Consider the following 27500-nt stretch of genomic DNA (forward strand, 5'->3'; position numbering starts at 1 on the left):
ACCCTAGTGCTACCCACCCCTTACATACACACACACACAGACACACACACACACACACACACCTCACCCCCAGACCATGTACCCCAAATACTGTGGACACACACACACACAAAGACACAGACAGACACACACACACACCTCACCCCCAGACCACGTACCCCAGACCCTGGGGCCAGCTCACCTCGCTACCACAAGCCTTCAGACGCGCGGCCTCCCTCGCTGGGGGGATGTGATGGGTCGTCGGGCCTTCTCCAGACCCGTCTGACGTAAGTTTAAAAATCCTCGTGGCTTCCCTGCCACGACCCAGCTCAGTGTAGAGACTTCAGACCTGAGTCGTGGTCTCTTTCCAGATCTCCTGGAAAACCAACCATCTCCAACTCTTGTTCTTCCTCTACTACTACTACCCTCTTCCACACCACCCCATACCACCCCAAACTCAACCCCCTCCACCTCCGAGGCAACTGGAGGATGGTGGCTCTGCCTGCCTGCCTGCCTCACTTCTCCTCCTTCTTCTTCTTCTCCGACAGGGAGGTCGGCCCCTCCTGACGGATCTTAAGCCTGGAAAAGGGAATAAGAGGCTTGACCGAGTGGGTCCAGCAGAGGATCCAACCCCAGGTGCTCTAGTTCAAGTCTTTCTGACACTGATGGTGACTCTACGTAGAGTTGTTCTCCTGGTCGATCCTCAACTCCTCTCTCTTCCAATTGGAAAATCCAACCACTTCAGAGCCATTCCAAAAAAGAAAAAAAACAAACAATATTCATCTCTGTAACTACTCACGTAACTCATTACCGACTTGAGATCGTTGAACTACCAAACTACCACTAGTCCTCGTTACCGCCCTCAAACTACCAGACAAACTGTTACTTGCTCGTAATGGCTGAACTAAACTAACTGACAACCAGTTACCAGGGGGTGGGTCTCCCCCCCCCCCATAACAACAACTGAAGAGATCCTACAGTGAACTGAACAGATCCTACAGATGATATAACATATCCTAACGATATAACAAGTTATGTCACATCTGTTCTTGTTCGTGAATCGTCTAGTAATTACCACCAATGCCTCAACTGTCATTTCTTCCTTACGTGTTTCTTAAACAAAGAGTCTGACCCACATTACTGATGGCTATTTCAACCATGGCGTCATGTTCATGCGCCAGAGGCCAGGGAGGTGTTGGAGGCCAGGGAGGTGAGTATGCAAGGGGCCGGCGTGAAGGTGTTGGAGGCCAGGGTGGTGGAGGTGATGGTGAAGGACAGGGTGGAGGTGTTGGAGGCCAGGTTGGTGGAGGTGATGATGGAGACCAGGGCGGAGGTGTTGGAGGCCAGGTTGGTGGGGGTGATGGTGGAGGACAGGATGGAGGTTTGGGAGGCCAGGTTGGTGGAGGTGATGGTGGAGGCCAGCATGGAGGTTTTGGAGGCCAGGGTGGTGGGGGAGCTGCCAGAGGCCAGCATGGAGGTGTCGGAAACTACGGGGGAAAATGCTGGAGGGCGTCGTAAACCAACATGACGGAAGGAGATGGATTTGTGTCGTGTCGTAAACTCAAACGACGTGGGAAGGGATGAATGTGTCATGTCGTAAACTCGCCCAACGTGAGGTGGCGGATCTGTGTCGTGCGGTAAACTCACGCAGTAAGCTTCTAGTTTACGTGCCGGGTAAACCACACACACACACACACACACACACACACATGCACGCACGCGAGGGAAGCATACACGGCAGTGCACAGAGTGATAAGAACTACAACGTTGTGCAGCCAGTGTGTGGATGGATGAGGCTTGGTGAAGTGGGGGGGTCTGTGGTGTGATGAAGTGGGTTGAGGGTCTGTGGAGTTGGGAAAAGGAGGGGATGGGGAGGGGTGTCTATGGTCTGGTGAAGCAGGTGAGGTCCGTGGTCTGGTGAAGCAGGGGAGGTCCGTGGCCTGGTGAAGCAGGGGAGGTCCGTGGCCTGGTGAAGCAGGGGAGGTCCGTGGCCTGGTGAAGCAGGGGAGGTCCGTGGCCTGGTGAAGCAGGGGTGGTCCGCGGTCTGGTGAAGCAGGGGTGGTCCGTGGCCTGGTGAAGCAGGGGAGGTCCGTGGCCTGGTGAAGCAGGGGTGGTCCGTGGTCTGGTGAAGCAGGGGAGGTCCGTGGCCTGCTGAAGCAGGGGTGACCCGTGGTCTGGTGAGGGGAAGGGGGGGTGTGTATATGGTCTGGTGAAGTGTGTGGTCTCCCCCCCCCCACCCTCCCCGCCTACACCAGACCATACCGTGCGTGTGTGTGTGTGTGAGGGGAGGGGAGGGGATGCCCCCTCCCCCGCGCGGTGAGCGGGTCTTCTGGCGCGTGAGGTAATCGTCCATTGATTGTGACCAACACATTAATATGGTAATGGCGGTCACTGATAGTGATGCCACTGTGGACCTGGTCACCCGACGCCAGGAGGAGGAGGAGGAGGAAGAGGAGGAGGAGGAGGAGGAGGAGGAGGAGGAGGAGGAGGAGGAAGAGGAGCATTAGAATGGAAGGGAGGGAGGACTGGACCTATCCGTCTAAAGGGGCGCCCGCCCCACCCACCCCATCACTGTCAAGAGGCTGCCAGTGATGGGGGTCCTACAGCAGCAGCCAAGTGTCATTCAATATACGAGATTCAGGATAAGGCAGAGAGGGGGGGGGGTGTAGGGGTGTGTGGGGGGTGTAGGGGTGTGTGTGGGGGTGTAGGGGTGTGTGTGGGGGGGGGTTAGTTAGCGCCGCCGCCGGGAGCACAAGGGGAGGGGAGGGGAGGGGAAGGGGAGGGGGTAGGGATAGGTTCGTCGTCCATATCACCCTCGTGTTCTGTACAGTTGGACAGTTTCCCCGCTCACACTGAACACGAGTCACTGTTCAGCGTCACCACACACAGACACACACACACACACACCCCAAATTCAGTTCACAACATCCCTTTACCTTCACTCTCTTTCGTCTCTCTCGTCCTCCCATCTTGGGTATTTATATATCCTCTCTCTCTCTCTCTCTCCCTCGGTCACACGACGTCACCACAGAGAGAGAGAGAGAGAGAGAGAGAGAGAGAGAGATAACAACACTGATACCAAACCACGATCACTGGGAGGCAATAATATTCTCCTCCTTTTCCTCCAACCTGATTCTACCACCACTAAACTGTTCATCTTGAGAGCGGTTCACACGTCAGTGTATTATCAATCAGTCAGTAGAGTAGAGTGTATTTTCGAAGTCCCCCTCGCCGTGTGTACAGAGAATCTACCGTGTATTAGACTGAACTAATAGGTAATCCAATTCATAAGTTTAATTAATCCCTTTTAACAACTTTTAACTATCTATCTATCTATCTATCTATCTATCTATCTATCTATCTATATATATATATATATATATATATATATATATATATATATATATATATATATATATTTGTCACAAACTTTTCCCGCGGAACAGTTTTTTAAATTTTTTTTTAGGGGATACGTGCTTAATTAGCAGGAGGGGATTTTTTTTGGGGAGGGAAAAAAAGATATATCAAATTTTCAGGTCAGGTTTTGGTGGCCAGACTTCGGTAAGGTCCCTCCCTGCCGCCCACACCCTGGGCTTCAGGGTGGACCTTTTCAGGGTCCTGGATAAATGAAGGTTGGTCCTTGACCCTCCGGGTCTCAGGGGGACGACCTGCCAGACCTGAGGGTACTGTATGGGGGTCAGTGGTAGGTCCCTAATCACCCCAGTCTCAGGGGCGACCTGCCAGACCTTAAGGGTACTGCATGGGGGTCAGTGAAAGGTCCCTGACCACCCCAGTCTCAGGGGGCGACCTGCCAGACCTTAAGGGTACTGCATGGGGGTCAGTGAAAGGTCCCTGACCACCCCAGTCTCAGGGGCGACCTGCCAGACCTGAGGGGACTGTATGGGGGTCAGTGGAAGGTCCCTGACCACCCCAGTCTCAGGGGCGACCTGCCAGACCTTAAGGGTACTGTATGGGGGTCACTGGAAGGTCCCTGCCAACCTCTGGGGTCTCAGGGGCGACCTCTCAGACCTGGGAGACGTGGCTGGGACGACTCCCAGCCGCCAGAGTCCCAGCAGCTAAACAGGGACGACAAAATAAATAATACCCAGAGTAAATACGCCTTTGCCTCCTGGCTCTGGGGAAGCCGACCTCGAGGGCCGCTTCTAAAGCCACGAGAGAGAGAGAAAAAAAAAAAGAAAGAAAAAAAGAAAGAAAAAAAATCTAGACTTGAGAAAAAAAAAAAGCTGAAATAAATCTCCCAAAGAATATTATATTGAACGAGACTTGAAACAACTCTGTGTATCATAATCAAGTACGAAGACAGACAACTGCCCCCGGCCCCAGGAGGAGGAGGAGGAGGAGGAGGAGGTGGAAGAGGAGGAGGAGGAGGGGTGGGGAAGGGAGAGAGAGAGAGACACCTCAACTGAGATGTTGTACTAAAATGTGTATCAAATTATCAGAGAGAGAGAGAGAGAGAGAGAGAGAGAGAGAGAATCATACAAAGTCATTTGCATAAACCGAAAGGAATGAGAGAGGGGAGGTCTTGAGCCACGGGGCAAAAACAGACGGCCGCCATAGTCGGGGAAATAAAAATATCTATCTATCTATCTATCTATCTATCTATCTATCTATCTATGTCCTGAAAAAGGAGGTTCTTAAGCCTGAGGCCCAAGCTGTGTATTCTCCCTTGGTATATCGTCCTTCAAGATTCTAACGCGAGACGAGGAGCTGGGCTGAGCTGGGCCGACCAGCCAACCTACCAACCAACCAACCAACCAATCAGCCAACCAAGCGACCAACCAACCAACCAGCCAAACAACCAACCAACCAGCCAACCAAGCGACCGTCCAACCAACCAGCCAACCAACCAACCAAGCGACCAACCAACCAACCAACCGTCCAACCAACCAGCCAACCAACCAACCAAGCGACCAACCAACCAGCCAACCAAGCGACCGTCCAACCAACCAGCCAACCAACCAACCAAGCGACCAACCAACCAGCCAACCAAGCGACCAACCAACCAACCAACCAATCGATCGACCAACCAACCAGCCAACCAAGCGACCAACCAACCAAGTGACCGACCAACCAACAAACCAACCATCTTGAAATTCCTTTCTCCTCTTTTATTTTTCTTCTTTTTCTTTTTTTAAACGCGAGATGATGATGATGATGATGATGAGAGTCTTGGTCGTCTGAGTCTGTGATGATTGTGAGGATGAATGTGACGATGGTGGCCACGACCCCTGCCCCCGTCCCTCTCTCTCTCTCTCTCTCTCTCGTGGGTGCAGGCACCTGGGGCTGAGGTAGGAGGAGCAGCAGTAGCAGTAATGGTGTACGGGGTCCTCTTTTTTTTTTTTTTTTTTTTTAAGGTCTGCTGTGTCTAGGTTGGTCGAATTTCCTTTCGTGCTGCCAGGATTTTGTGGGCTTTGGGCGGGAGAGAGAGAGAGAGAGAGAGAGAGAGAGAGAGAGAGAGAGAGAGAGAGAGAGAGAGAGAGAGAGAGAGAGGCGTCCAATCTCGTCCAAACTATAAAAACAGATTTAAACTCAGTTATTTTGATGAAGTTAGACAAAGTCAGACTTTTCTCTCTCCCCGTCGCCCTTCTACCCTTAAAGCACGGTGTGATGACCCTTGTTTAACACGGCGGTACGACCCTTTGGGTGTGATGGCCATGCCCTTGACCCTGACCCTTAAGGGCTAGGTCAAAGGCTAGGTCATCATACCCAAGGATCGTAACATCGTACTCAAGGGTCGTACCGTCGTGCTCAAGGGTCGTACCGTTGTGCTCAAGGATCATAACTTCGGGTTCAAGGGTCGCATCGTCGTGCTCAAGGGTCGTACCGTTGTACTCAAGGGTCGTACCATCGTACTCAAGGGTCGTATCTTCGTGCTCAAGGGTCGTACCTTCGTGCTCAAGGATCGTACCGTCGTGCTCAAGGGATCGTACCGTCGTGCTCAAGGATCGTATCGTCGTGCTCAAGGGATCGTACCGTCGTGCTCAAGAGTCGAACCGTAGCGGGTCGTACCGTCGTGCTTTAAAGGGGGCGGGGGGGAGGGCGGAGGGCTAGAGGCTAGGGCGTCAAGGCGGTAATGGGGCGTCGTGTCCCGGGGTATGGCAGAACCATTGACTGCGGCGCCCACCATGGCATACTAATAAGGGGGAGGCGCTACGACGAGCCTGCCCAGGTACACAACCCAGCTCTGCTCTCTCTCTCTCTCTCTCTCTCTCTCTGTATAGGCTGGTCTGTGGAGGTCAATTACATTCTCTCAGACCCCCCGTTCCTGAGTGGTTGAATCCCTGACCTTTTAAAAACCTCCTCGTGTTTACCTCATTCTCTTATAACATGCCCTCACCCCCCTCAAGTGTTAGGTTAAGATACTGACCCTTAAAGCTTCCCTCTCAAGTGCCAAGATAAGATACTAACCCTTTAAGCCTCCCCCCCCTCAAGTGCCAGGTTAACATGATCACCTCAAAATGTTTCTCGCCTCACATGAGCGGGAACGTGTGGCTAAGTTGATCAAAAAAAAAGCCACCACCACAATGACGTCCGAAGCACCGATGGACGAACGCGACTGGAACGGCATTCTAAAAGGCTCGCCCTTGGGACGCTCGCCCAGGAAATAATGGCCCCAAAAACATTTGCATATGGAGTTCATGACAACGAGACCATATGAATGTTCCTTTATACATCCCCGAGGAAGTCTGATGATGGTACTAGTCCTAGATCGCCACGTTATGATTTGTAGTGCTCGAGTGAAAGGAAGGATGGAAGGAAGGAAGGAAGGGAGGGAGGCAGGGAGGGAGAGAGGGAGGAAGGAAGGAAGAATGGAAGGGAGGGAGGAAGGAAGGAAGGAAGGAAGGAAGGAAGGAAGGAAGGAAGGAAGGAAGAATGGAAGGGAGGGAGGGAGGAAGGAAGGAAGGAAGGAAGGAAGGAAGGAAGGAAGGAAGGAAGGATGGAAGGAAGGAAGAATGGAAGGAAGGAAGGAAGGAAGGAAGGAAGGAAGGAAAGAAGGAAGGAAGGAAGGAAGGAAGGAAGGAAGGGTCAACAACTCGATATTATCAGAATCGTGTAAATGATTGGCTAAAACAATATCATGGAAACCTCTTCATTAAAGCTGATTCGCTTACATACGCTCGGGTATTGATTGGTTCCAGGTATTACCAGAGAGCCATTACGGCATATTGTTCCAGGTATTTGATGACCCTTTGTTTCCAGAAGGGGTGTTGAAGAATCCTGGAAACATAACTTGAAATGTTTAATGATCTATTGTCTCTCAAGGTAGTTAAGGAACCATTAAAAAGACAGAAATAGAACAGTTCTTTGTCTCCAATACTATCTTAAGATTATTGGGGAATATCTCCCTCCCCCCCCCAAAAAAAAAAGAATAAAAAAATATTCTTTTCCAAATATTCTTTTTCGTAAACCCGCGTTTTTGGAAGATTTACCGACGCGAAACTCCCCCAGAGAATATCAGAAAGTAATATAGTAATGATTAATCGTTGGAAACTTTCTATGGAAATAGATTAGGTTACCTTTGAATTAGAGGAGCTTGGGGTCAAAGGTCGGAGGGCAGACTGACCCCGGGCGAGGACATGCTGGGGGTCAGGGGGACGCCTTGGGGAGGTGGTGGGAGGGGAGGGGGAGGGGGTACGTGCTGCGATAGGTGGACCTTACTGGAGGACGACCTCTGGTCCTGGAGACGGAGGCGCTCATGCTAACCCTCACGGGCACGGGGAGAGAGAGAGAGAGAGAGAGAGAGAGAGAGAGAGAGAGAGAGAGAGAGAGAGAGAGAGAGAGAGAGAGAGAGAGAGAGAGAGAAGGAAGACGGGACACAGTGAAGAAGGGAGAGTGGTGGAAGGTTGTGTGATGATGGCGTTGCCTACATCCAGACACTGTGGTGGCCAGAAGATGCCCTGGCCTGAACCAGAAGGTACGAGGGAAGGGCAGACATCACGGGGGGGGGGGACCACCCGATGGTCCAAGACGAGGTTACCCTCCGCACTCGCAGTTTTCCCTCGAGACAGAAATAGAACAGTAATGAGGGAAGGGCCGCCTCCCCACCCACCACTCCCTCCGGCTCAACAACATCCGGCGAGGGGAAAAAAAAAGGCAGAGAAGGAACACCAACCATGTAGCATGGACAAAAATATACCGCCATGGGTATTCTATAGGGAAGCGTGAACGGGAAATGTTCTGGAACAGAGAAAAGAGAAATGATTTTCGGCGTTTGAAGAAAAGGTAACTGTGGAAGAGGCATATTTACTGATAACGGGTATCAGTGAAGTGTGTCCTAGGGTGTCCCAGCCGGGATAATGTCCCTTCCAGGACTCAACGTCCCTTCCAGGACTCAACATCTCTTCCAGGACTCAACATCCCTTCCATTACTCAACGTCCCTTCCAGGACTCAACATCCCTTCCAGGACTCAACATCCCTTCCAGGACTCAACATCCCTTCCAGGACTCAAACGTCCCAGCCAGGACTCAACATTCCTTCCAGGACTCAACGTCCCTTCCAGGACTCAACGTCCCTTCCAGGACTCAACATCCCTTCCAGGACTCAAACGTCCCAGCCAGGACTCAACGTCCCAGCCAGGACTCAACATCCCTTCCAGGACTCAAACGTCCCAGCCAGGACTCAACATCCCTTCCAGGACTCAACGTCCCAGCCAGGACTCAACATCCCTTCCAGGACTCAACGTCCCAGCCAGGACTCAACATCCCTTCCAGGACTCAAACGTCCCAGCCAGGACTCAACATCCCTTCCAGGACTCAAACGTCCCAGCCAGGACTCAACATCCCTTCCAGGACTCAACGTCCCAGCCAGGACTCCTTCTCTCCAGGAACCAAACGATCGACTTTTACGATGCATAAGATGGCTGCTCCAGGACGCGGCGTGTTTTTTCACCCCTCTACACCAAGATGGTGTGGCCTGAACCGAGAAATTGTTAGTTACACTATCGGCGGGCGACCTGACCCCACGACAGCACCAGCCTGGAACGTTCGGGGGTCGGTGGTTTCAAGAGCGACTGACGCATCACGTGTGCCCATCGCGTCTCTCACTCACACGGATGGATTTCTTGGTTCCATGTCATGAGCTGAACTAGACGTCCACGAGTGGGCTCTTCCAGGCCAAGAGTTGGTCATAAGTTGCCTTTTCCAGGCCAAGAGTTGGCCATAAGTTGACTCTTTCAGGCCAAGAGTTGGCCATAAGTTGCCTCTTCCAGGCCAAGAGTTGGCCATAAGTTGACTCTTTCAGGCCAAGAGTTGCTCTGGACTCTCACAAGCCGCCCTTTGGAGTGGATCCTTTAGGCGCCCCCCCCCCCTCCTCCCCTCTCTCTCTCTCTCTCTCTCTCTCTCTCTCTCTCTCTCTCTCTCTCTCTCTCTCTCTCTCTCTCTCTCAGTTTGACCCGGGGTCGTCCCCCATGAACCAAAAGGTCACCCTGGGGGTCACGGTGAAACAACCCCCAACCCCCCACAAGCTTGTGGTGGTGTTGTTGACTGTGAGGCGTTGGTTCCTGGAGCCCATCAGTCCACACGGTCGAGAGTGCTGGCTGGGGGATGCCAGATGTCGCCCCTCACGGCATGGCCTCCTCAACCACACTGGGGGAAACTGATCTCAGATAGCAACGTCTCGCTTGAATACAAAATGGGAATCGGTCTGCAGGAGTTGAGTGCTCCAGAATTTGTAGCTGGAAAGGTCTTATACTCTCTTAAAATATATATATATATATATATATATATATATATATATATATATATATATATATATATATATATATATATATATATATATCTTTCCAGTACTCCCATGGACTTGTGGGGGAGGGGGGATAGTAGTGTTATTGATCCATAAGTGAATATTGGTGTTAGTTCATGCTTAGGTAGGTGTGTGGGGGTGTGTGTGGTGGTGTGGGTGGTGGGGTGTGTGGGGGGATAAAACAAGACTACAGCGGGGAAATTTACCGAAACACTTCCAGGAAATGAGGGAAAATTCCCGAGGGAACCTGGGAATTTTCCTTGATGATGTAGCGTTTCTCCCATGAGGCCCCGGGGGGGAAGGTGGGGTGGAGGGGGGAGGCATGAGAAGAGAGGAGGGAGGGGTAGGGAGGGCAGGGGGGGCGGCGGCGGCAGGGGCTAACAGTCACTCCTGCAGTACAACAGTCAGTTGTTACAGTCGCTTTCAGAATCGGTCGGTCAGGTCTACACTCACTGTCACTTCTACAGTCACCCCACCACCCCCACAGTTCAACAGCCAGGTCTATAGTCATCAGGTCTACACTCACTGTCACTTCTACAGTCACCCCACCACCCCCACAGTTCAACAGCCAGGTCTATAGTCATCAGGTCTACACTCACTGTCACTTCTACAGTCACCCCACCAACCCCACAGTTCAACAGCCAGGTCTATAGTCATCAGGTGTACACTCACTGTCACTTCTACAGTCACCCCACCACCCCCACAGTTCAACAGCCAGGTCTATAGTCATCAGGTCTACACTCACTGTCACTTCTACAGTCACCCCACCACCCCCACAGTTCAACAGCCAGGTCTATAGTCATCAGGTGTACACTCACTGTCACTTCTACAGTCACCCCACCACCCCCACAGTTCAACAGCCAGGTCTATAGTCACCCTTCCCCCTCCCCCACAGTACAACAGTCAGCTCTACAATCACTCCTACAACCCAACAGTTAGTGGCATACAGAGCAGTCAATAGTATCACAGTCTCTTTCACAACCCTCCGGTGACTTCCACAGTCAGGCACACAGTCCACTGAACTTCATCCCCCGTCTACTTGTGTTAAGTGACACTTAACACAGATCAACTAGGTCACTCACAGAAAGTGGACTTTCGATCCACTTAACAAAAGGACTGGTCGACTGATTCATCCGGTGGAGGACGAGATGATGATGTTGTTGTTGTTACGACCGTCGACACTCGTGCGAATCTGCTCTGTCATTATCATCTTGTTTATCTGGCATCACGGTTCTAATTGCTGCTGGTTGACGTTCATTAAATTGACGTACCAGGACTCGTGTATTACCACGAGCCACAACGCCGCCACAGATTTATACCCGACTCAAAATCCCACATGTGTTAAATATATATCTTTTGTGTGTCTGTGTGTGTGTGTGTGTGTGTGTGTGTGTGTCTGTGTGTGTGTGTGTGTGTGTCTGTGTGTGTGTGTGTGTGTGTGTCTGTGTCTAGGTATTGGGGGAGAGGGGGGGGGAGGGGCAAATCTCGAAGAGAGGTAGGCGGGAAGAGTCGTACAGGCACCTAATGCAAGGGAAATGCAGAGGGTTGGAACCAGCTGTAGGATCGTTAGGTCCTACGGGGGTTTGTTTGCGATAGATGGAAGAAGGCATTGGCTTGACTGTCTCGATTCTGGTGTCTTTCATTGTACTCGGATGAAGACTGATCAGGACCTGCCGTTTTGTTTATTTCCTTGCCATGGAATGCTGACGCAGTGTATATCTCTACACCCGTGTGTGTGTGTGTGTGTGTGTGTGTGCGTGTGTGTGTGTGTGTGTGTGTGTGCGTGTGTGTGTGTGTGTGTGTGTGTGTGTGTCAATATGTCGTTTTTTCTATGTTAGCTGAGACGGCACGGGCAAGCTAAGACCCTAATCAAGGCCAACCCATTAACGCCATCTATACCTATTCTATGAACACCCCTTCCCACCCCTAGGGGTAGATGAACAGCTGGGTTAACTGTGGACCGGCTGCCGCAACCGGGAACCGAACCTGTGCCTCGACAACGTGATGATCCGGACTGACCCTGAAATGATCGCCGGAGGTCACACCCGCAGGTCATCGCGTTCCACCCCCTGACCTTTGCTGATAAAAAGAAAAAAAACTCGAACCCCCCCTCCCCACCCCCAGGGGGAGGGGGGGGGGGGAGGCACCCATCGCCTCGTGTGAGGACCTGAACCCAAAAAATGCCGGAGTGGCGGGGGGGGCAAAAGTCTTGAAATTCTAATTCCAACTTGCACAAGCAGTTAAACGCTCGACTTGTGTTGACAAACACTGCGTGTAAACAACATCAGCTGAGGCAAACACTTGTAACTCGGAGGCCAGACCAAGGGAGGAGGTGTGTGTGTGTGTGTGTGTGTGTGTGTGTGTGTGTGTGTGTGTGTGTGTGTGTGTGTGTGTCGAGGATGTGGACGAACGCCAAGGGTGCAAGGGAACACCAGGCACTTGACCCCCCCCCCAAACCCCTGAGTGTGTGTGGGTGTCAACAGAGCCCAGCGACCTCCAAGTGGCTTGCCCCCCACCCCTGGCACTGATCGCGTGCCCAGTGGGGTGGTGTGGGTTCGTATCCCAGGAGGAGGAGGAGGAGGGAAAGAGTCGACGATGAAGCTACCACCACCTCCTCCTCCTCCTCCCCCACCCACTGCAGCTCCCTGACGACACAAAAGAAGGAGGAGGAGGAGGAGGAGGAGGAGGAGGAGGAGGAGGAGGAGGAGGAGGTCCAACTTGAGACATCCAGCATCATTAACCTTCTCATGAATATTAATGAGGAGCATTAATTGATCTGACGTCATGGGGGGGAGGGGGGGCGGGTGGCCCATGTCTGGCGGGGGAGGAGGAAGGAGAGAGAGGGGGGGGGAGGGGGTCATCATGACCACCAACCCATCTATGGTACAGTACCACGGTACCCATCTATGGTACAGTACCACGGTACCCATCTATGGTACAGTACCACGGTACCCATCTATGGTACAGTACCACGGTACCCATCTATGGTACAGTACCACGGTACCCATCTATGGTACAGTACCACGGTACCCATCTATGGTACAGTACCACGGTACCCATCTATGGTACAGTACCACGGTACCCATCTATGGTACAGTACCACGGTACCCATCTATGGTACAGTACCACGGTACCCATCTATGGTACAGTACCACGGTACCCATCTATGGTACAGTACCACGGTACCCATCTATGGTACAGTACCACGGTACCCATCTATGGTACAGTACCACGGTACCCATCTATGGTACAGTACCACGGTACCCATCTATGGTACAGTACCACGGTACCCATCTATGGTACAGTACCACGGTACCCATCTATGGTACAGTACCACGGTACCCATCTATGGTACAGTACCACGGTACCCATCTATGGTACAGTACCACGGTACCCATCTATGGTACAGTACCACGGTACCCATCTATGGTACAGTACCACGGTACCCATCTATGGTACAGTACCACGGTACCCATCTATGGTACAGTACCACGGTACCCATCTATGGTACAGTACCACGGTACCCATCTATGGTACAGTACCACGGTACCCATCTATGGTACAGTACCACGGTACCCATCTATGGTACAGTACCACGGTACCCATCTATGGTACAGTACCACGGTACCCATCTATGGTACAGTACCACGGTACCCATCTATGGTACAGTACCACGGTACCCATCTATGGTACAGTACCACGGTACCCATCTATGGTACAGTACCACGGTACCCATCTATGGTACAGTACCACGGTACCCATCTATGGTACAGTACCACGGTACCCATCTATGGTACAGTACCACGGTACCCATCTATGGTACAGTACCACGGTACCCATCTATGGTACAGTACCACGGTACCCATCTATGGTACAGTACCACGGTACCCATCTATGGTACAGTACCACGGTACCCATCTATGGTACAGTACCACGGTACCCATCTATGGTACAGTACCACGGTACCCATCTATGGTACAGTACCACGGTACCCATCTATGGTACAGTACCACGGTACCCATCTATGGTACAGTACCACGGTACCCATCTATGGTACAGTACCACGGTACCCATCTATGGTACAGTACCACGGTACCCATCTATGGTACAGTACCACGGTACCCATCTATGGTACAGTACCACGGTACCCATCTATGGTACAGTACCACGGTACCCATCTATGGTACAGTACCACGGTACCCATCTATGGTACAGTACCACGGTACCCATCTATGGTACAGTACCACGGTACCCATCTATGGTACAGTACCACGGTACCCATCTATGGTACAGTACCACGGTACCCATCTATGGTACAGTACCACGGTACCCATCTATGGTACAGTACCACGGTACCCATCTATGGTACAGTACCACGGTACCCATCTATGGTACAGTACCACGGTACCCATCTATGGTACAGTACCACGGTACCCATCTATGGTACAGTACCACGGTACCCATCTATGGTACAGTACCACGGTACCCATCTATGGTACAGTACCACGGTACCCATCTATGGTACAGTACCACGGTACCCATCTATGGTACAGTACCACGGTACCCATCTATGGTACAGTACCACGGTACCCATCTATGGTACAGTACCACGGTACCCTTCCATGGTACAGTACCACGGTACCCATCTATGGTACAGTACCACGGTACCCATCTATGGTACAGTACCACGGTACCCATCTATGGTACAGTACCACGGTACCCATCTATGGTACAGTACCACGGTACCCATCTATGGTACAGTACCACGGTACCCATCTATGGTACAGTACCACGGTACCCATCTATGGTACAGTACCACGGTACCCATCTATGGTACAGTACCACGGTACCCATCTATGGTACAGTACCACGGTACCCATCTATGGTACAGTACCACGGTACCCATCTATGGTACAGTACCACGGTACCCATCTATGGTACAGTACCACGGTACCCATCTATGGTACAGTACCACGGTACCCATCTATGGTACAGTACCACGGTACCCATCTATGGTACAGTACCACGGTACCCATCTATGGTACAGTACCACGGTACCCATCTATGGTACAGTACCACGGTACCCATCTATGGTACAGTACCACGGTACCCATCTATGGTACAGTACCACGGTACCCATCTATGGTACAGTACCACGGTACCCATCTATGGTACAGTACCACGGTACCCATCTATGGTACAGTACCACGGTACCCATCTATGGTACAGTACCACGGTACCCATCTATGGTACAGTACCACGGTACCCATCTATGGTACAGTACCACGGTACCCATCTATGGTACAGTACCACGGTACCCATCTATGGTACAGTACCACGGTACCCATCTATGGTACAGTACCACGGTACCCATCTATGGTACAGTACCACGGTACCCATCTATGGTACAGTACCACGGTACCCATCTATGGTACAGTACCACGGTACCCTTCCATGGTACAGTACCACGGTACCCTTCCATGGTACAGTACCACGGTACCCATCTATGGTACAGTACCACGGTACCCATCTATGGTACAGTACCACGGTACCCATCTATGGTACAGTACCACGGTACCCATCTATGGTACAGTACCACGGTACCCATCTATGGTACAGTACCACGGTACCCATCTATGGTACAGTACCACGGTACCCATCTATGGTACAGTACCACGGTACCCATCTATGGTACAGTACCACGGTACCCATCTATGGTACAGTACCACGGTACCCATCTATGGTACAGTACCACGGTACCCATCTATGGTACAGTACCACGGTACCCATCTATGGTACAGTACCACGGTACCCATCTATGGTACAGTACCACGGTACCCATCTATGGTACAGTACCACGGTACCCATCTATGGTACAGTACCACGGTACCCATCTATGGTACAGTACCACGGTACCCATCTATGGTACAGTACCACGGTACCCATCTATGGTACAGTACCACGGTACCCATCTATGGTACAGTACCACGGTACCCATCTATGGTACAGTACCACGGTACCCATCTATGGTACAGTACCACGGTACCCATCTATGGTACAGTACCACGGTACCCATCTATGGTACAGTACCACGGTACCCATCTATGGTACAGTACCACGGTACCCATCTATGGTACAGTACCACGGTACCCATCTATGGTACAGTACCACGGTACCCTTCCATGGTACAGTACCACGGTACCCATCTATGGTACAGTACCACGGTACCCTTCCATGGTACAGTACCACGGTACCCATCTATGGTACAGTACCACGGTACCCATCTATGGTACAGTACCACGGTACCCATCTATGGTACAGTACCACGGTACCCTTCCATGGTACAGTACCACGGTACCCATCTATGGTACAGTACCACGGTACCCATCTATGGTACAGTACCACGGTACCCATCTATGGTACAGTACCACGGTACCCATCTATGGTACAGTACCACGGTACCCATCTATGGTACAGTACCACGGTACCCATCTATGGTACAGTACCACGGTACCCATCTATGGTACAGTACCACGGTACCCATCTATGGTACAGTACCACGGTACCCATCTATGGTACAGTACCACGGTACCCATCTATGGTACAGTACCACGGTACCCATCTATGGTACAGTACCACGGTACCCATCTATGGTACAGTACCACGGTACCCATCTATGGTACAGTACCACGGTACCCATCTATGGTACAGTACCACGGTACCCTTCCATGGTACAGTACCACGGTACCCATCTATGGTACAGTACCACGGTACCCATCTATGGTACAGTACCACGGTACCCATCTATGGTACAGTACCACGGTACCCATCTATGGTACAGTACCACGGTACCCATCTATGGTACAGTACCACGGTACCCTTCCATGGTACAGTACCACGGTACCCATCTATGGTACAGTACCACGGTACCCATCTATGGTACAGTACCACGGTACCCATCTATGGTACAGTACCACGGTACCCATCTATGGTACAGTACCACGGTACCCATCTATGGTACAGTACCACGGTACCCTTCCATGGTACAGTACCACGGTACCCTTCCATGGTACAGTACCACGGTACCCATCTATGGTACAGTACCACGGTACCCATCTATGGTACAGTACCACGGTACCCATCTATGGTACAGTACCACGGTACCCTTCCATGGTACAGTACCACGGTACCCATCTATGGTACAGTACCACGGTACCCATCTATGGTACAGTACCACGGTACCCATCTATGGTACAGTACCACGGTACCCATCTATGGTACAGTACCACGGTACCCATCTATGGTACAGTACCACGGTACCCATCTATGGTACAGTACCACGGTACCCATCTATGGTACAGTACCACGGTACCCATCTATGGTACAGTACCACGGTACCCATCTATGGTACAGTACCACGGTACCCATCTATGGTACAGTACCACGGTACCCATCTATGGTACAGTACCACGGTACCCATCTATGGTACAGTACCACGGTACCCATCTATGGTACAGTACCACGGTACCCATCTATGGTACAGTACCACGGTACCCATCTATGGTACAGTACCACGGTACCCATCTATGGTACAGTACCACGGTACCCATCTATGGTACAGTACCACGGTACCCATCTATGGTACAGTACCACGGTACCCATCTATGGTACAGTACCACGGTACCCATCTATGGTACAGTACCACGGTACCCATCTATGGTACAGTACCACGGTACCCTTCCATGGTACAGTACCACGGTACCCATCTATGGTACAGTACCACGGTACCCATCTATGGTACAGTACCACGGTACCCATCTATGGTACAGTACCACGGTACCCATCTATGGTACAGTACCACGGTACCCATCTATGGTACAGTACCACGGTACCCATCTATGGTACAGTACCACGGTACCCATCTATGGTACAGTACCACGGTACCCATCTATGGTACAGTACCACGGTACCCATCTATGGTACAGTACCACGGTACCCATCTATGGTACAGTACCACGGTACCCATCTATGGTACAGTACCACGGTACCCATCTATGGTACAGTACCACGGTACCCATCTATGGTACAGTACCACGGTACCCATCTATGGTACAGTACCACGGTACCCATCTATGGTACAGTACCACGGTACCCATCTATGGTACAGTACCACGGTACCCATCTATGGTACAGTACCACGGTACCCATCTATGGTACAGTACCACGGTACCCATCTATGGTACAGTACCACGGTACCCATCTATGGTACAGTACCACGGTACCCATCTATGGTACAGTACCACGGTACCCATCTATGGTACAGTACCACGGTACCCATCTATGGTACAGTACCACGGTACCCATCTATGGTACAGTACCACGGTACCCATCTATGGTACAGTACCACGGTACCCATCTATGGTACAGTACCACGGTACCCATCTATGGTACAGTACCACGGTACCCATCTATGGTACAGTACCACGGTACCCATCTATGGTACAGTACCACGGTACCCTTCCATGGTACAGTACCACGGTACCCATCTATGGTACAGTACCACGGTACCCATCTATGGTACAGTACCACGGTACCCATCTATGGTACAGTACCACGGTACCCATCTATGGTACAGTACCACGGTACCCTTTCATGGTACAGTGCCACGGTACCCATTTATGGTACAGTACCATGGTACCCATCTATGGTACAGTACCACGGTACCCTTCCATGGTACAGTACCACGGTACCCATTTATGGTACAGTACCATGGTACCCATCTATGGTACAGTACCACGGTACCCTTCCATGGTACAGTACCACGGTACCCATTTATGGTACAGTACCACGGTACCCATCTATGGTACAGTACCACGGTACCCTTTCATGGTACAGTATTATGGTACTCTTCCATGGTACAGTACTACGGTACCCTTCCATGGTACAGTAACACGGTACAGCAGTACAGTGCAGTATCATCAAAGAATCAATTCATGGTACAGAATTATCGTACAGTATTACAGTACATCGTCACGGTACAGCATTATGGTACAATATCATGACCCCCTAACTACACCCCATGACCTTTAACGACACCCCCCCAACACCACGAACGACACCTCATGGCCATTAACTACAACCCATGATCCTAAACTACATCCAATGACCCCTGATTACAACCATGGTCTCCTAACTACGCCATATGACTTACCCACACTCGTCTCTCACATTCCCTAACCATTCTCGTCTCTACATCCCACACACCTCTCAGCCCCGTCTCTACATCCCACACACCTCTCAGCCCCCCGTCTCTACATCCCACACACCTCTCAGTACCGTCTCTACATCCCACACACCTCTCAGCCCCGTCTCTACATCCCACACACCTCTCAGCCCCGTCTCTACATCCCACACACCTCTCAGCCCCGTCTCTACATCTCACACACCTCTCAGACCCGTCTCTATATCCCACACACACCTCAGCCCCGTCTCTACGTTCCACACCCTTCAGCCCCCGTCTCTACATCCCTCCCACACACCTCTCAGCCCCCGTCTCTATATCCCACACCCCTCTCATCCCGAGCGTCTACATCCCGCCCATCTTGCTCTCTCTCCCTCTCATATTCTCCTTCGGTAATGACATCCAAATGACGGGCCAGACATCAAATAAACGTCGCTACAATAGGCTTCGATTCCCTCCTTGGGCCGGGATGAGGGTTGAAGCCGCTACTACCACCACCACCATCGTCGTCGTCGTCTGGGGTCCCCTTGAGTCTATTGATAATATTCCCGCCTCTTCCTCCTCCCTCCTTCCTCCCCCACACAGCGAGCCCGTCCGTCACAGCGACTATATTTTTCGGGAAACGCTCGTCACCCGGGATAGTCCGCATTTTGTTTCGTGTTTCCGGGAGAGGGGGAATTTGTTGTTGATTTTAAATGACCCTCGTCTCCATGCCGGTGTGCGAGGCGTTTTTTGCAGTTTTTTTTTTTTTTTTTTTTTTTTAAAGGTGCAGAATGGTATTAAAACGACTGTATAGAGTTGGATCCTGTCGCTAGTCTGTTCAGGTTTTATACGAGTCAGGAGGACTGTATAGAGTTGGGTCCTGTTGAGGTTATACGAGTCAGGAGGAGTGGAGGGGACCCCGGTGGTCTTCTCCGGCTCGGGACTATAAAGTGCCTTTTTAAAAACGTATTTTCGTGGTTCGTCCCCGAGAGCCGGATCCCCTGGGGAGGGCGAAAGCGACGGAATACTGGGCACGTACGGGACCTGTGGAGTGGAACATACACCGAAGATTTGGGTACGTTGATCCCCGGGGAGAGGGGCGAGTGGGGACGCCAGGAAGATGGTAGAGGGAAGGAAGGTGTGTGGGGGCACACACACACACACACACACACACACACACACACACACACACACACACACACACACACACTTCTACCATCCCGTCCCCTCCTCTCCCATCCACCCCAGTCCATATGTGAGTCCATCTACGGTGTCTCTATCCCCATTCTTCTCGTTCAAAAGTCCCTCCCTCCCTCCCTCCTTCGCCCCGTCTCTATGCTCCCCATACCTCACTGCCCCCTCCATCCTCCTTGCATCGTCCTCTGTGCTCAAGCCTCCGTCTTGCATCGTGGCATCATCCCGCTGTGTACCGGAGGATGCGTTGGTGATGGCCTCCCATTCTGGTCTCCAGTCCTTGCGGCGTTACTGTATTTGTAAAGATCACTTTCCTGGTGTGTATTGGGGCGTCCCCCCCCATCCTCTGGTGTGTACTGGGGCGTCTCCTCGCTGGTGTGTACTGGGGAGTCTCCTCTCTAGCGTGTACTGTGGAGTCCCCCCTCTGGTGTGTACTGGGGCGTCTCCCCTCTGGCGTGTACTGGGGAGTCTCCTCTCTAGCGTGTACTGTGGCGTCTCCCCTCTGGCGTGTACTGGGGCGTCTCCCCTCTGGCGTGTACTGCGGCATCTCCCCTCAAGCGGGCACTGGTGTGTCTCCAGTACAGTTTGACTGTAGGGTGGACGACCCTGACCTCCCCAGTCAGATGGCCCTCACCACCCCAGTCAAGACGTCCCTCACCACCCCAGTCAAGACGTCCCTCACCACCCCAGTCAAGACGTCCCTCACCACCCCAGTCAAGACGTCCCTCACCACCCCAGTCAAGACGTCCCTCACCACCCCAGTCAAGACGTCCCTCACCACCCCAGTCAAGACGTCCCTCACCACCCCAGTCAAGACGTCCCTCACCACCCCAGTCAAGACGTCCCTCACCGCCCCAGTCAAGACGTCCCTCACCACCCCAGTCAAGACGTCCCTCACCGCCCCAGTCAAGACGTCCCTCACCACCCCAGTCAAGACGTCCCTCACCGCCCCAGTCAAGACGTCCCTCACCGCCCCAGTCAAGACGTCCCTCACCGCCCCACCCCACACGCAGATCCTGGGGAGGTAAGGCACTAACATTGCTTATCAAGCCGCTGTTCCCTGGTGAACCTGGAATTTAAATAAGCTTTTACCTGAGTTGGTTTACTGTGTCCATCAACATTAAACACATGCAGCCGAAGAAAACATTTTGTGTTGCTGCTCCTCCTCCTCACGCTCCTGTTTTGATAATATATCTCAGTCTCGTCTGCCTGAGGGACAGTAGTCTACCGGCGGTGTAAACCAGGAGTCTATCGTCACTGTAAACCCGCAACACAGTAGTCTACCAGCGGTGTAAACCCGCAACACAGTAGTCTACCGGTGGTGTAAACCAGGAGTCTATCGTCGCTGTAAACCAGCAACACAGTAGTCTACCAGCGGTGTAAACCCGCAACACAGTAGTCTACCGGTGGTGTAAACCAGGAGTCTATCGTCGCTGTAAACACGCAACACAGTAGTCTACCGGTGGTGTAAACCAAGAGTCTACCGTCGGTGTAAACCCGCAACACAGGAGTCTACCGGTGGTGTAAACCCACAACACAGTAGTTTACCGCCGGTGTAAACCCACAACACAGTAGTTTACCGCTGGTGTAAAACTGCCACACAGTAGTCTACCAGTGTTGTAAACCCATGGCAGGAGAGCCTACCCATATTGTAAACCTACCAGGCGGTAGTCTACCATCAGTGTCAGCTGCTCGGTTAGGAGCGTCAGCATCAGTGTCAGCTGCTCGGTGAGATGCGTCACCGTCAGCGGCTTGGTTAGATGCGTCACCATCAGTGTCAGCTGCTCGGTTAGGAGCGTCAGCCCCCTCAGTCAGGGCTGTCAGCTCCCCCTTCCCTCCCCCCCCATAATCCATCACAATTTCCCCCCAGTAATGGAGGAAAATAAGGCGTCCCGCCTGTGGGAGGGGGGGGGGGGGTGGAGGGAAACCTGGCAGGAAAGAGCTAGCTCTAATCTCTCTCTCTCTCTCTCTCTCTCTCTCTCTCTCTCTCTCTCTCTCTCTCTCTCTCTCTCTCTTCACGAGAACTGAAATTTCACATTAGGCTAATGATTCCATTTTTTTTTTTTGGGGGGGGGGAAGGGAGGAAGGGGGAAGGGGGAAGGGGGGAGCGGAGGAAAGGGAAGGGGGGGAAAAGGGGGAGGCTCCCTTCCCCTTACCTCCAGAAGCTTGGCTCAAGCAGTACCGATGGTACAGCTCCAGATGTGGACAATGTCGTTCCTCCCCCCAGGGGAGGTATTGTCGTCCCCCGGGGGAAAGTGTTGTCGTCCCCCGGGGAAGTATTGTCGTCTCCCCCAAGGGAAGTGTTGTCGTCTCCCAAGGAAGTATTATCGTCCCCCGGGGAGTGTTGTCGTCTCCCCCCAGGGGAAGTGTTGTCGTCCCCCGGGGAAGTGTTGTCGTCTCCCAGGAGGTGTTGTCGTCCCCCAAGGAAGTATTATCGTCCCCCGGGGAGTGTTGTCGTCTCCCCCCAGGGGAAGTGTTGTCGTCCCCTCCGGGGAAGTGTTGTCGTCTCCCCCAGGGGAAGTGTTGTCGTCCCCCCCAGGGGAAGTATTGTCGTCTCCCCCAGGGGAAGTGTTGTCGTCCCCCAGGGAGTGTTGTCGTCCCCCAGGGGAAGTGGTGTCGTGTTCCCCCCCCCAGGGGAGGTGTTGTCGTGTCCCCTCCACAGGGGAAGTTCTGTCGTCCCTCAGGAGACCGGAGACGTGGCAATATGGGAAGCAATTAATGTTGTCCTAAGCTGGACACATACCCCGTAAGCCCCAGTCAGCTGGTGTGAGAGAGAGAGAGAGAGAGAGAGAGAGAGAGAGAGAGAGAGAGAGAGAGAGAGAGAGAGAGAGAGAGAGAGAGAGCTCACCATGGTTTAATTCCACCAGTCTCGAGGGGAGGGGGTTGGGGGAGGGGGGGGGAGAAGGGGGGCTCCAGAAGTTAATTAACAGACATATACGTCTTGTGTCTGTTGGTGTGGGACGCTCCGCGTATGTGTGTGTGTGTGTGTGTGTGTGTGTGTGTGTGTGTGTGTGTGTGTGTGTGTGTGTGTGTTCAACGCTGCTGTTCCTGTACGTTATAAGTCTGGAAGGGTTGTCTATTTTCTAATGACTGTTCCCTTTGTTTTGTCTGGGCGGAAGGAGGTGGGGGGGGGGGGGGGTGCCAGTCTGCTGCGATACGGAGAAAACAGTTAAACGGTCTGTTTGTTTTGACTGTTGGGGCTGCGTCTGGCACAGGTGTCGGGGATGTGTCTAGGTAGAGAGTCTGGGATACGTCTGGGAGGCACAGGTATTGGGATGTGTCTGGCACTGGGGTTGGGATGCGTCTAGACCAGAGTATGGGATATGTCTGGCATGTATTGAGACGTCCCTAAGACATATACAATTGATATGTTACAACATCTATTTACATTGTTCTACACTGTTCTACTAATGTGATTGTATGTAACGTGTTATTCATTCCATGTTCTCTCTCTCTCCCTCTCTCCCTGGACAGACCTTCCCTGGCAATGTGAACACATACCTAGAACAGAAGAACGTCTTGTCTCCGCCGCTGACAGCAACAAAGGTGCGATTTATCCCTGTCTCGCCCCATCCCCGCACCGTCTGCCTTAGGGTCGAGATCTACGGCTGCAACACGACTGGTTAGTCCTTATGCCTGTGTTATACCCTTGGTTTGTATCTGTGTTTGTCTGTGTTTGCTTGTTTTGTGTGTGTGTGTGTGTGTGTGTGTGTGTGTGTGTGTGTGTGTGTGTGTGTGGTTCATTCCTGCCATACCTTGTTCATAGTTGTCCCTACCTGGTTCATCCCAGCCATACCTCTGTTCATTCCAGCCATATATATCTCTGTTCATTCCGGCCATACCTTTGTTCATACCTGTCCCCATCTGGTTCATCCCGGCCATACCTCGGTTCTTTCTGGCCATACCTCTGTTCATCCCGGTTACACCAGTCTGAGAGAGAGAGAGAGAGAGAGAGAGAGAGAGAGAGAGAGAGAGAGAGAGAGAGAGAGAGAGAGAGAGAGAGTTGAAGGGAAAAAAGAAACAGAAGGTTAGAGACAGATGGACGGGGAGAATAGAGTGCTGGGGAGGAAAGTGAGGGAGATTAATGATGAGCGTGTGAGAGGGAGAGTAATGGGGGGAGGGAGGGCAGGGAGGGGAGTTTACGTAGAGGAGGAGAAGGGAGAGACCCCCTAAAGAGAGAGAGAGAGAGAGAGAGAGAGAGAGAGAGAGAGAGAGAGAGAGAGAGAGAGAGAGAGAGAGAGAGAGCACGAACCCCGAGGGGACCTCTCTCTCTCTCTCTCTCTCTCTCTCTCTCTCTCTCTCTCTCTCTCTCTCTCTCTCTCTCTCTCTCTCACGAAAATGGAGATGGACAAAGGGTAAACGGTAATGAGCAGAAGTTCAAGGACCGAATCAGGGAAAACGCGTCACCATACTTGTGGAGACGAAGGACGCAGTAAAAGAGATAAGACCTCACCTGTTGCGATGTGTCTAGGTAGAGTCTGGGATGTGTCTGGCTGGCACAGGTGCTGGGATGTGTCTGGCACAGGGGTGGGGGGGGGGGAGGTTTGATAGTATGGAGGAGGAGAGATAAGATAAAGCGGAGGAGGAGGAGGAGGAGGAGAGGAGGCCTGGTCCTCTTGGGAACAGAGAAAGCCACAGGTCTTCGGGGACCACTGGAAGACTGACCCGTTCATACAACCCACATTATAATAGGCAGAGTAACAGCGGAGAGGACATTCCCAGTGGTGTAGATACCATATAACACACAATCATCCTCCACGGAGGAATTGCCACGATCCAGAACAAACACACAATTGATAACCATCAAGAAATAGCCAGACTGGTGCGCGTCTCGCTGTGATACACCGAGTGGAAGAAGTGATCCGGTAACACTCGAGTGTGATCTTGTGGTGAGCGAGGGGAGTGGAAATGAGCAGGGATGACGCCATGCTCAGTGAAGGGAAGTAATCCTGGAAACTAAAACAAGACCGAGCAATTCCTACGGTAAGAGAAACCTGGGACAGATGGAATTCAGGTGCCGGGAACCAACCAACAGGGCGCCGTGGCGGGAGATGGTTCTGTGGACTTTACAAATGAAGGACTACGAACAATGTCAACTCTCGAGTCTCAAGAAGAAAGAAATATGCGAGAGGAAAGGTCAAAAAGGAGGAGGGAGGTGTGGTGTTGTCGAAGATGTCAAAATGCAAAGGAGCTCAGCCAAGTGCTGTGGTGGGAGAAGGCACAGGCGACTACCCAAGCCAGCCAAGCCAGCAATTGTAAGTCATAAAAAGAGCAGGGGACGGTCGTAGCGGGTTGAGGAATGAGAAGGAAAGACACTTTAGAAAATTTCTGATGAAGAAGAAGAGAATGAAGAAGAAGAAGAAGAAGAAGAAGAAGAAGAAGAAGAAGAAGAAGAAGAAGGAAACCCAAAGCTTTTCCATACCTTGACCAGGATCAGATCGTCAGCTGAGGACACGACTGATAAGGATAAGGGGTTTAAGATGAGACACTTTGTAGAGGAGGATGTAAACACACGAGAGTTATTGAACAACAAGTGGAAAAGTGCTTTCTTTTTTTACAGTGGAAGACGCTATATGGCCTCAACACCAGTGGGATCCAGTGGGGAGAGGGGGTCTTGGAAAGCAATGGAATACCTCGAGGAGACACAAGGAGAATATTAAGAGGGTCTTCATCTACCATGAAGGCTCATGGTCTTGACTCAGAATACGTGGTGAAGGTGTTTGAAGGTTCCACACGTTACGCCGCACCAGGTGTTGTTCAAGGCGTGGCAAAGGTCACGCCTGTCTGTAAGGAAAGAAGAGGAAGACCTCCCCTGGAGCATGGTCTTCGCTACAGACCTGTCTCTCCTGACGGGATGTGGCACAGTCAAGTTACTGGCACAGATCACCACAAACTTGGATGCTGAATGAGAACTTCTAAAAGAGATTATTCTTTTTTTCTTTTATCCTCCGTGTGAGACGACATGAGTTCAGGAAAATGAAATCATAATATTTAACAAAACTTAAGAGATTTACGTGAGTGAGTGAGAGCCGAGGTTGACACGATATATATATCCCAAACTGGATGGCCTTGTGTGTAATGGTTGACCTCAGGGTGTCACTGGTGGTCATCCATCCCCCTGTGTAAACCAACCTCAGGGTGACCCTGGTGATCATCCACCCCCCTGTGTAAACCAACCTCAGGGTGACAACGGTGGTCATCCACCTCCTGTGTAAACCAACCCCGCATCGAAGCCCAGATAAACCCATACACCAACGCCCTCAGTCCTGGACATGACTGACAATGCCATACCTTAGAGTACCTCACAGTGCGCACGCGCGCGCGCCGGGGGTGTGTGGGGAAGGTGGAGTGTGTGTGAAACTGACAGACGATACATATCCTCAACAAAGATAACCCACAACACGGAAGACGCGATGAATCAAATGGTAAAAAAAGAAAAAAGGGTCTTACAACATTGCACACGTCACACCCTTGGTCTCTGGGCCGTGTTGATCTTTGCCTGCCGAGAAGGGCCAGTGTGTGTGTGTGTGTGTGTGTGTGTGTGTGTGTGTGTGTGGGGCTGACAATGTGCCGGCCCGCTAGCAGGGAGCACGACCAGTTTTCTCCAACAACAATACTACAGTTTGAGGACGAATGGAGAAAGGAGCAAAAGGGGAGGGAAAAAAAAAATGGGGGTATAAATTCACTTGCTCTGTGGGCCGCCCCCTCTCCCACCCCCTCCCTTGCTGATGAAAACATGCGAACAATGGCCGCCGGGGGGGGCGAAGGGGCCCCCCCACTCTGTGTGTGTGTGTGTGTGTGTGTGTGTGTGCTCTAGTATACACAACAACACCACACACACACAACAACACACACACACACCAAACACAAACACACAGAAGCAAGGTCTCCAGCGAAACCATCTCCTTCGTGTGACTGGTTCGCGGCGCCCCAAAAGAAATAAGTATTGTTCCCCCGGCAAAGAGGCCTTGACGAACTACATAATTAGTCGCCTTGTCTTTATCCTAACGAGGCGGAGTGTCAGCTGCGCCGTCTTTGATGGCCCTCCGTGTCTACAGCGTGGCTAACTGGCCGTGTTCATTACGATGAGTGGCAGTTCCGGGACAGCCTCGGCCTCTGTATGCTGTACACACTGGTGTTCTGTCTGGCCTTCATGTGCTACTGCCTTCATCAATTATCACCTTCGTCTTTCTTTTTTTTTTTTTTCTTTCTAAATGCCCTTCTCTTCATAGACACCCCCTACTCGTTTTTTTAAATGCCCCTTTCTTCATAAACACCCATCTCCCTCTTTTTAAATGCCCTTCTCTTCATATACATCCCCCTACTTCTCTTTTTAAGAAC

General features: G+C 51.8%; 1 protein-coding gene across 4 annotated transcripts in view; it reads left to right on the forward strand.

Annotated features, from left to right (window-relative positions):
• Positions 1-27500, forward strand: part of LOC139746094 (discoidin domain-containing receptor 2-like) — a 190258-nt gene that overhangs the window by 97545 nt on the left and 65213 nt on the right. For all 4 annotated transcript variants that reach the window (XM_071656933.1, XM_071656932.1, XM_071656931.1 and 1 more), the window contains exon 5: positions 23634-23781. In XM_071656933.1, the coding sequence (XP_071513034.1) occupies positions 23634-23781 (148 nt within the window). The remainder of the gene's footprint in view (positions 1-23633; positions 23782-27500) is intronic.

The sequence above is a fragment of the Panulirus ornatus genome, chromosome 64, assembly GCF_036320965.1.
Source record: "Panulirus ornatus isolate Po-2019 chromosome 64, ASM3632096v1, whole genome shotgun sequence".
In the NCBI taxonomy this organism is placed as follows: domain Eukaryota; kingdom Metazoa; phylum Arthropoda; class Malacostraca; order Decapoda; family Palinuridae; genus Panulirus; species Panulirus ornatus.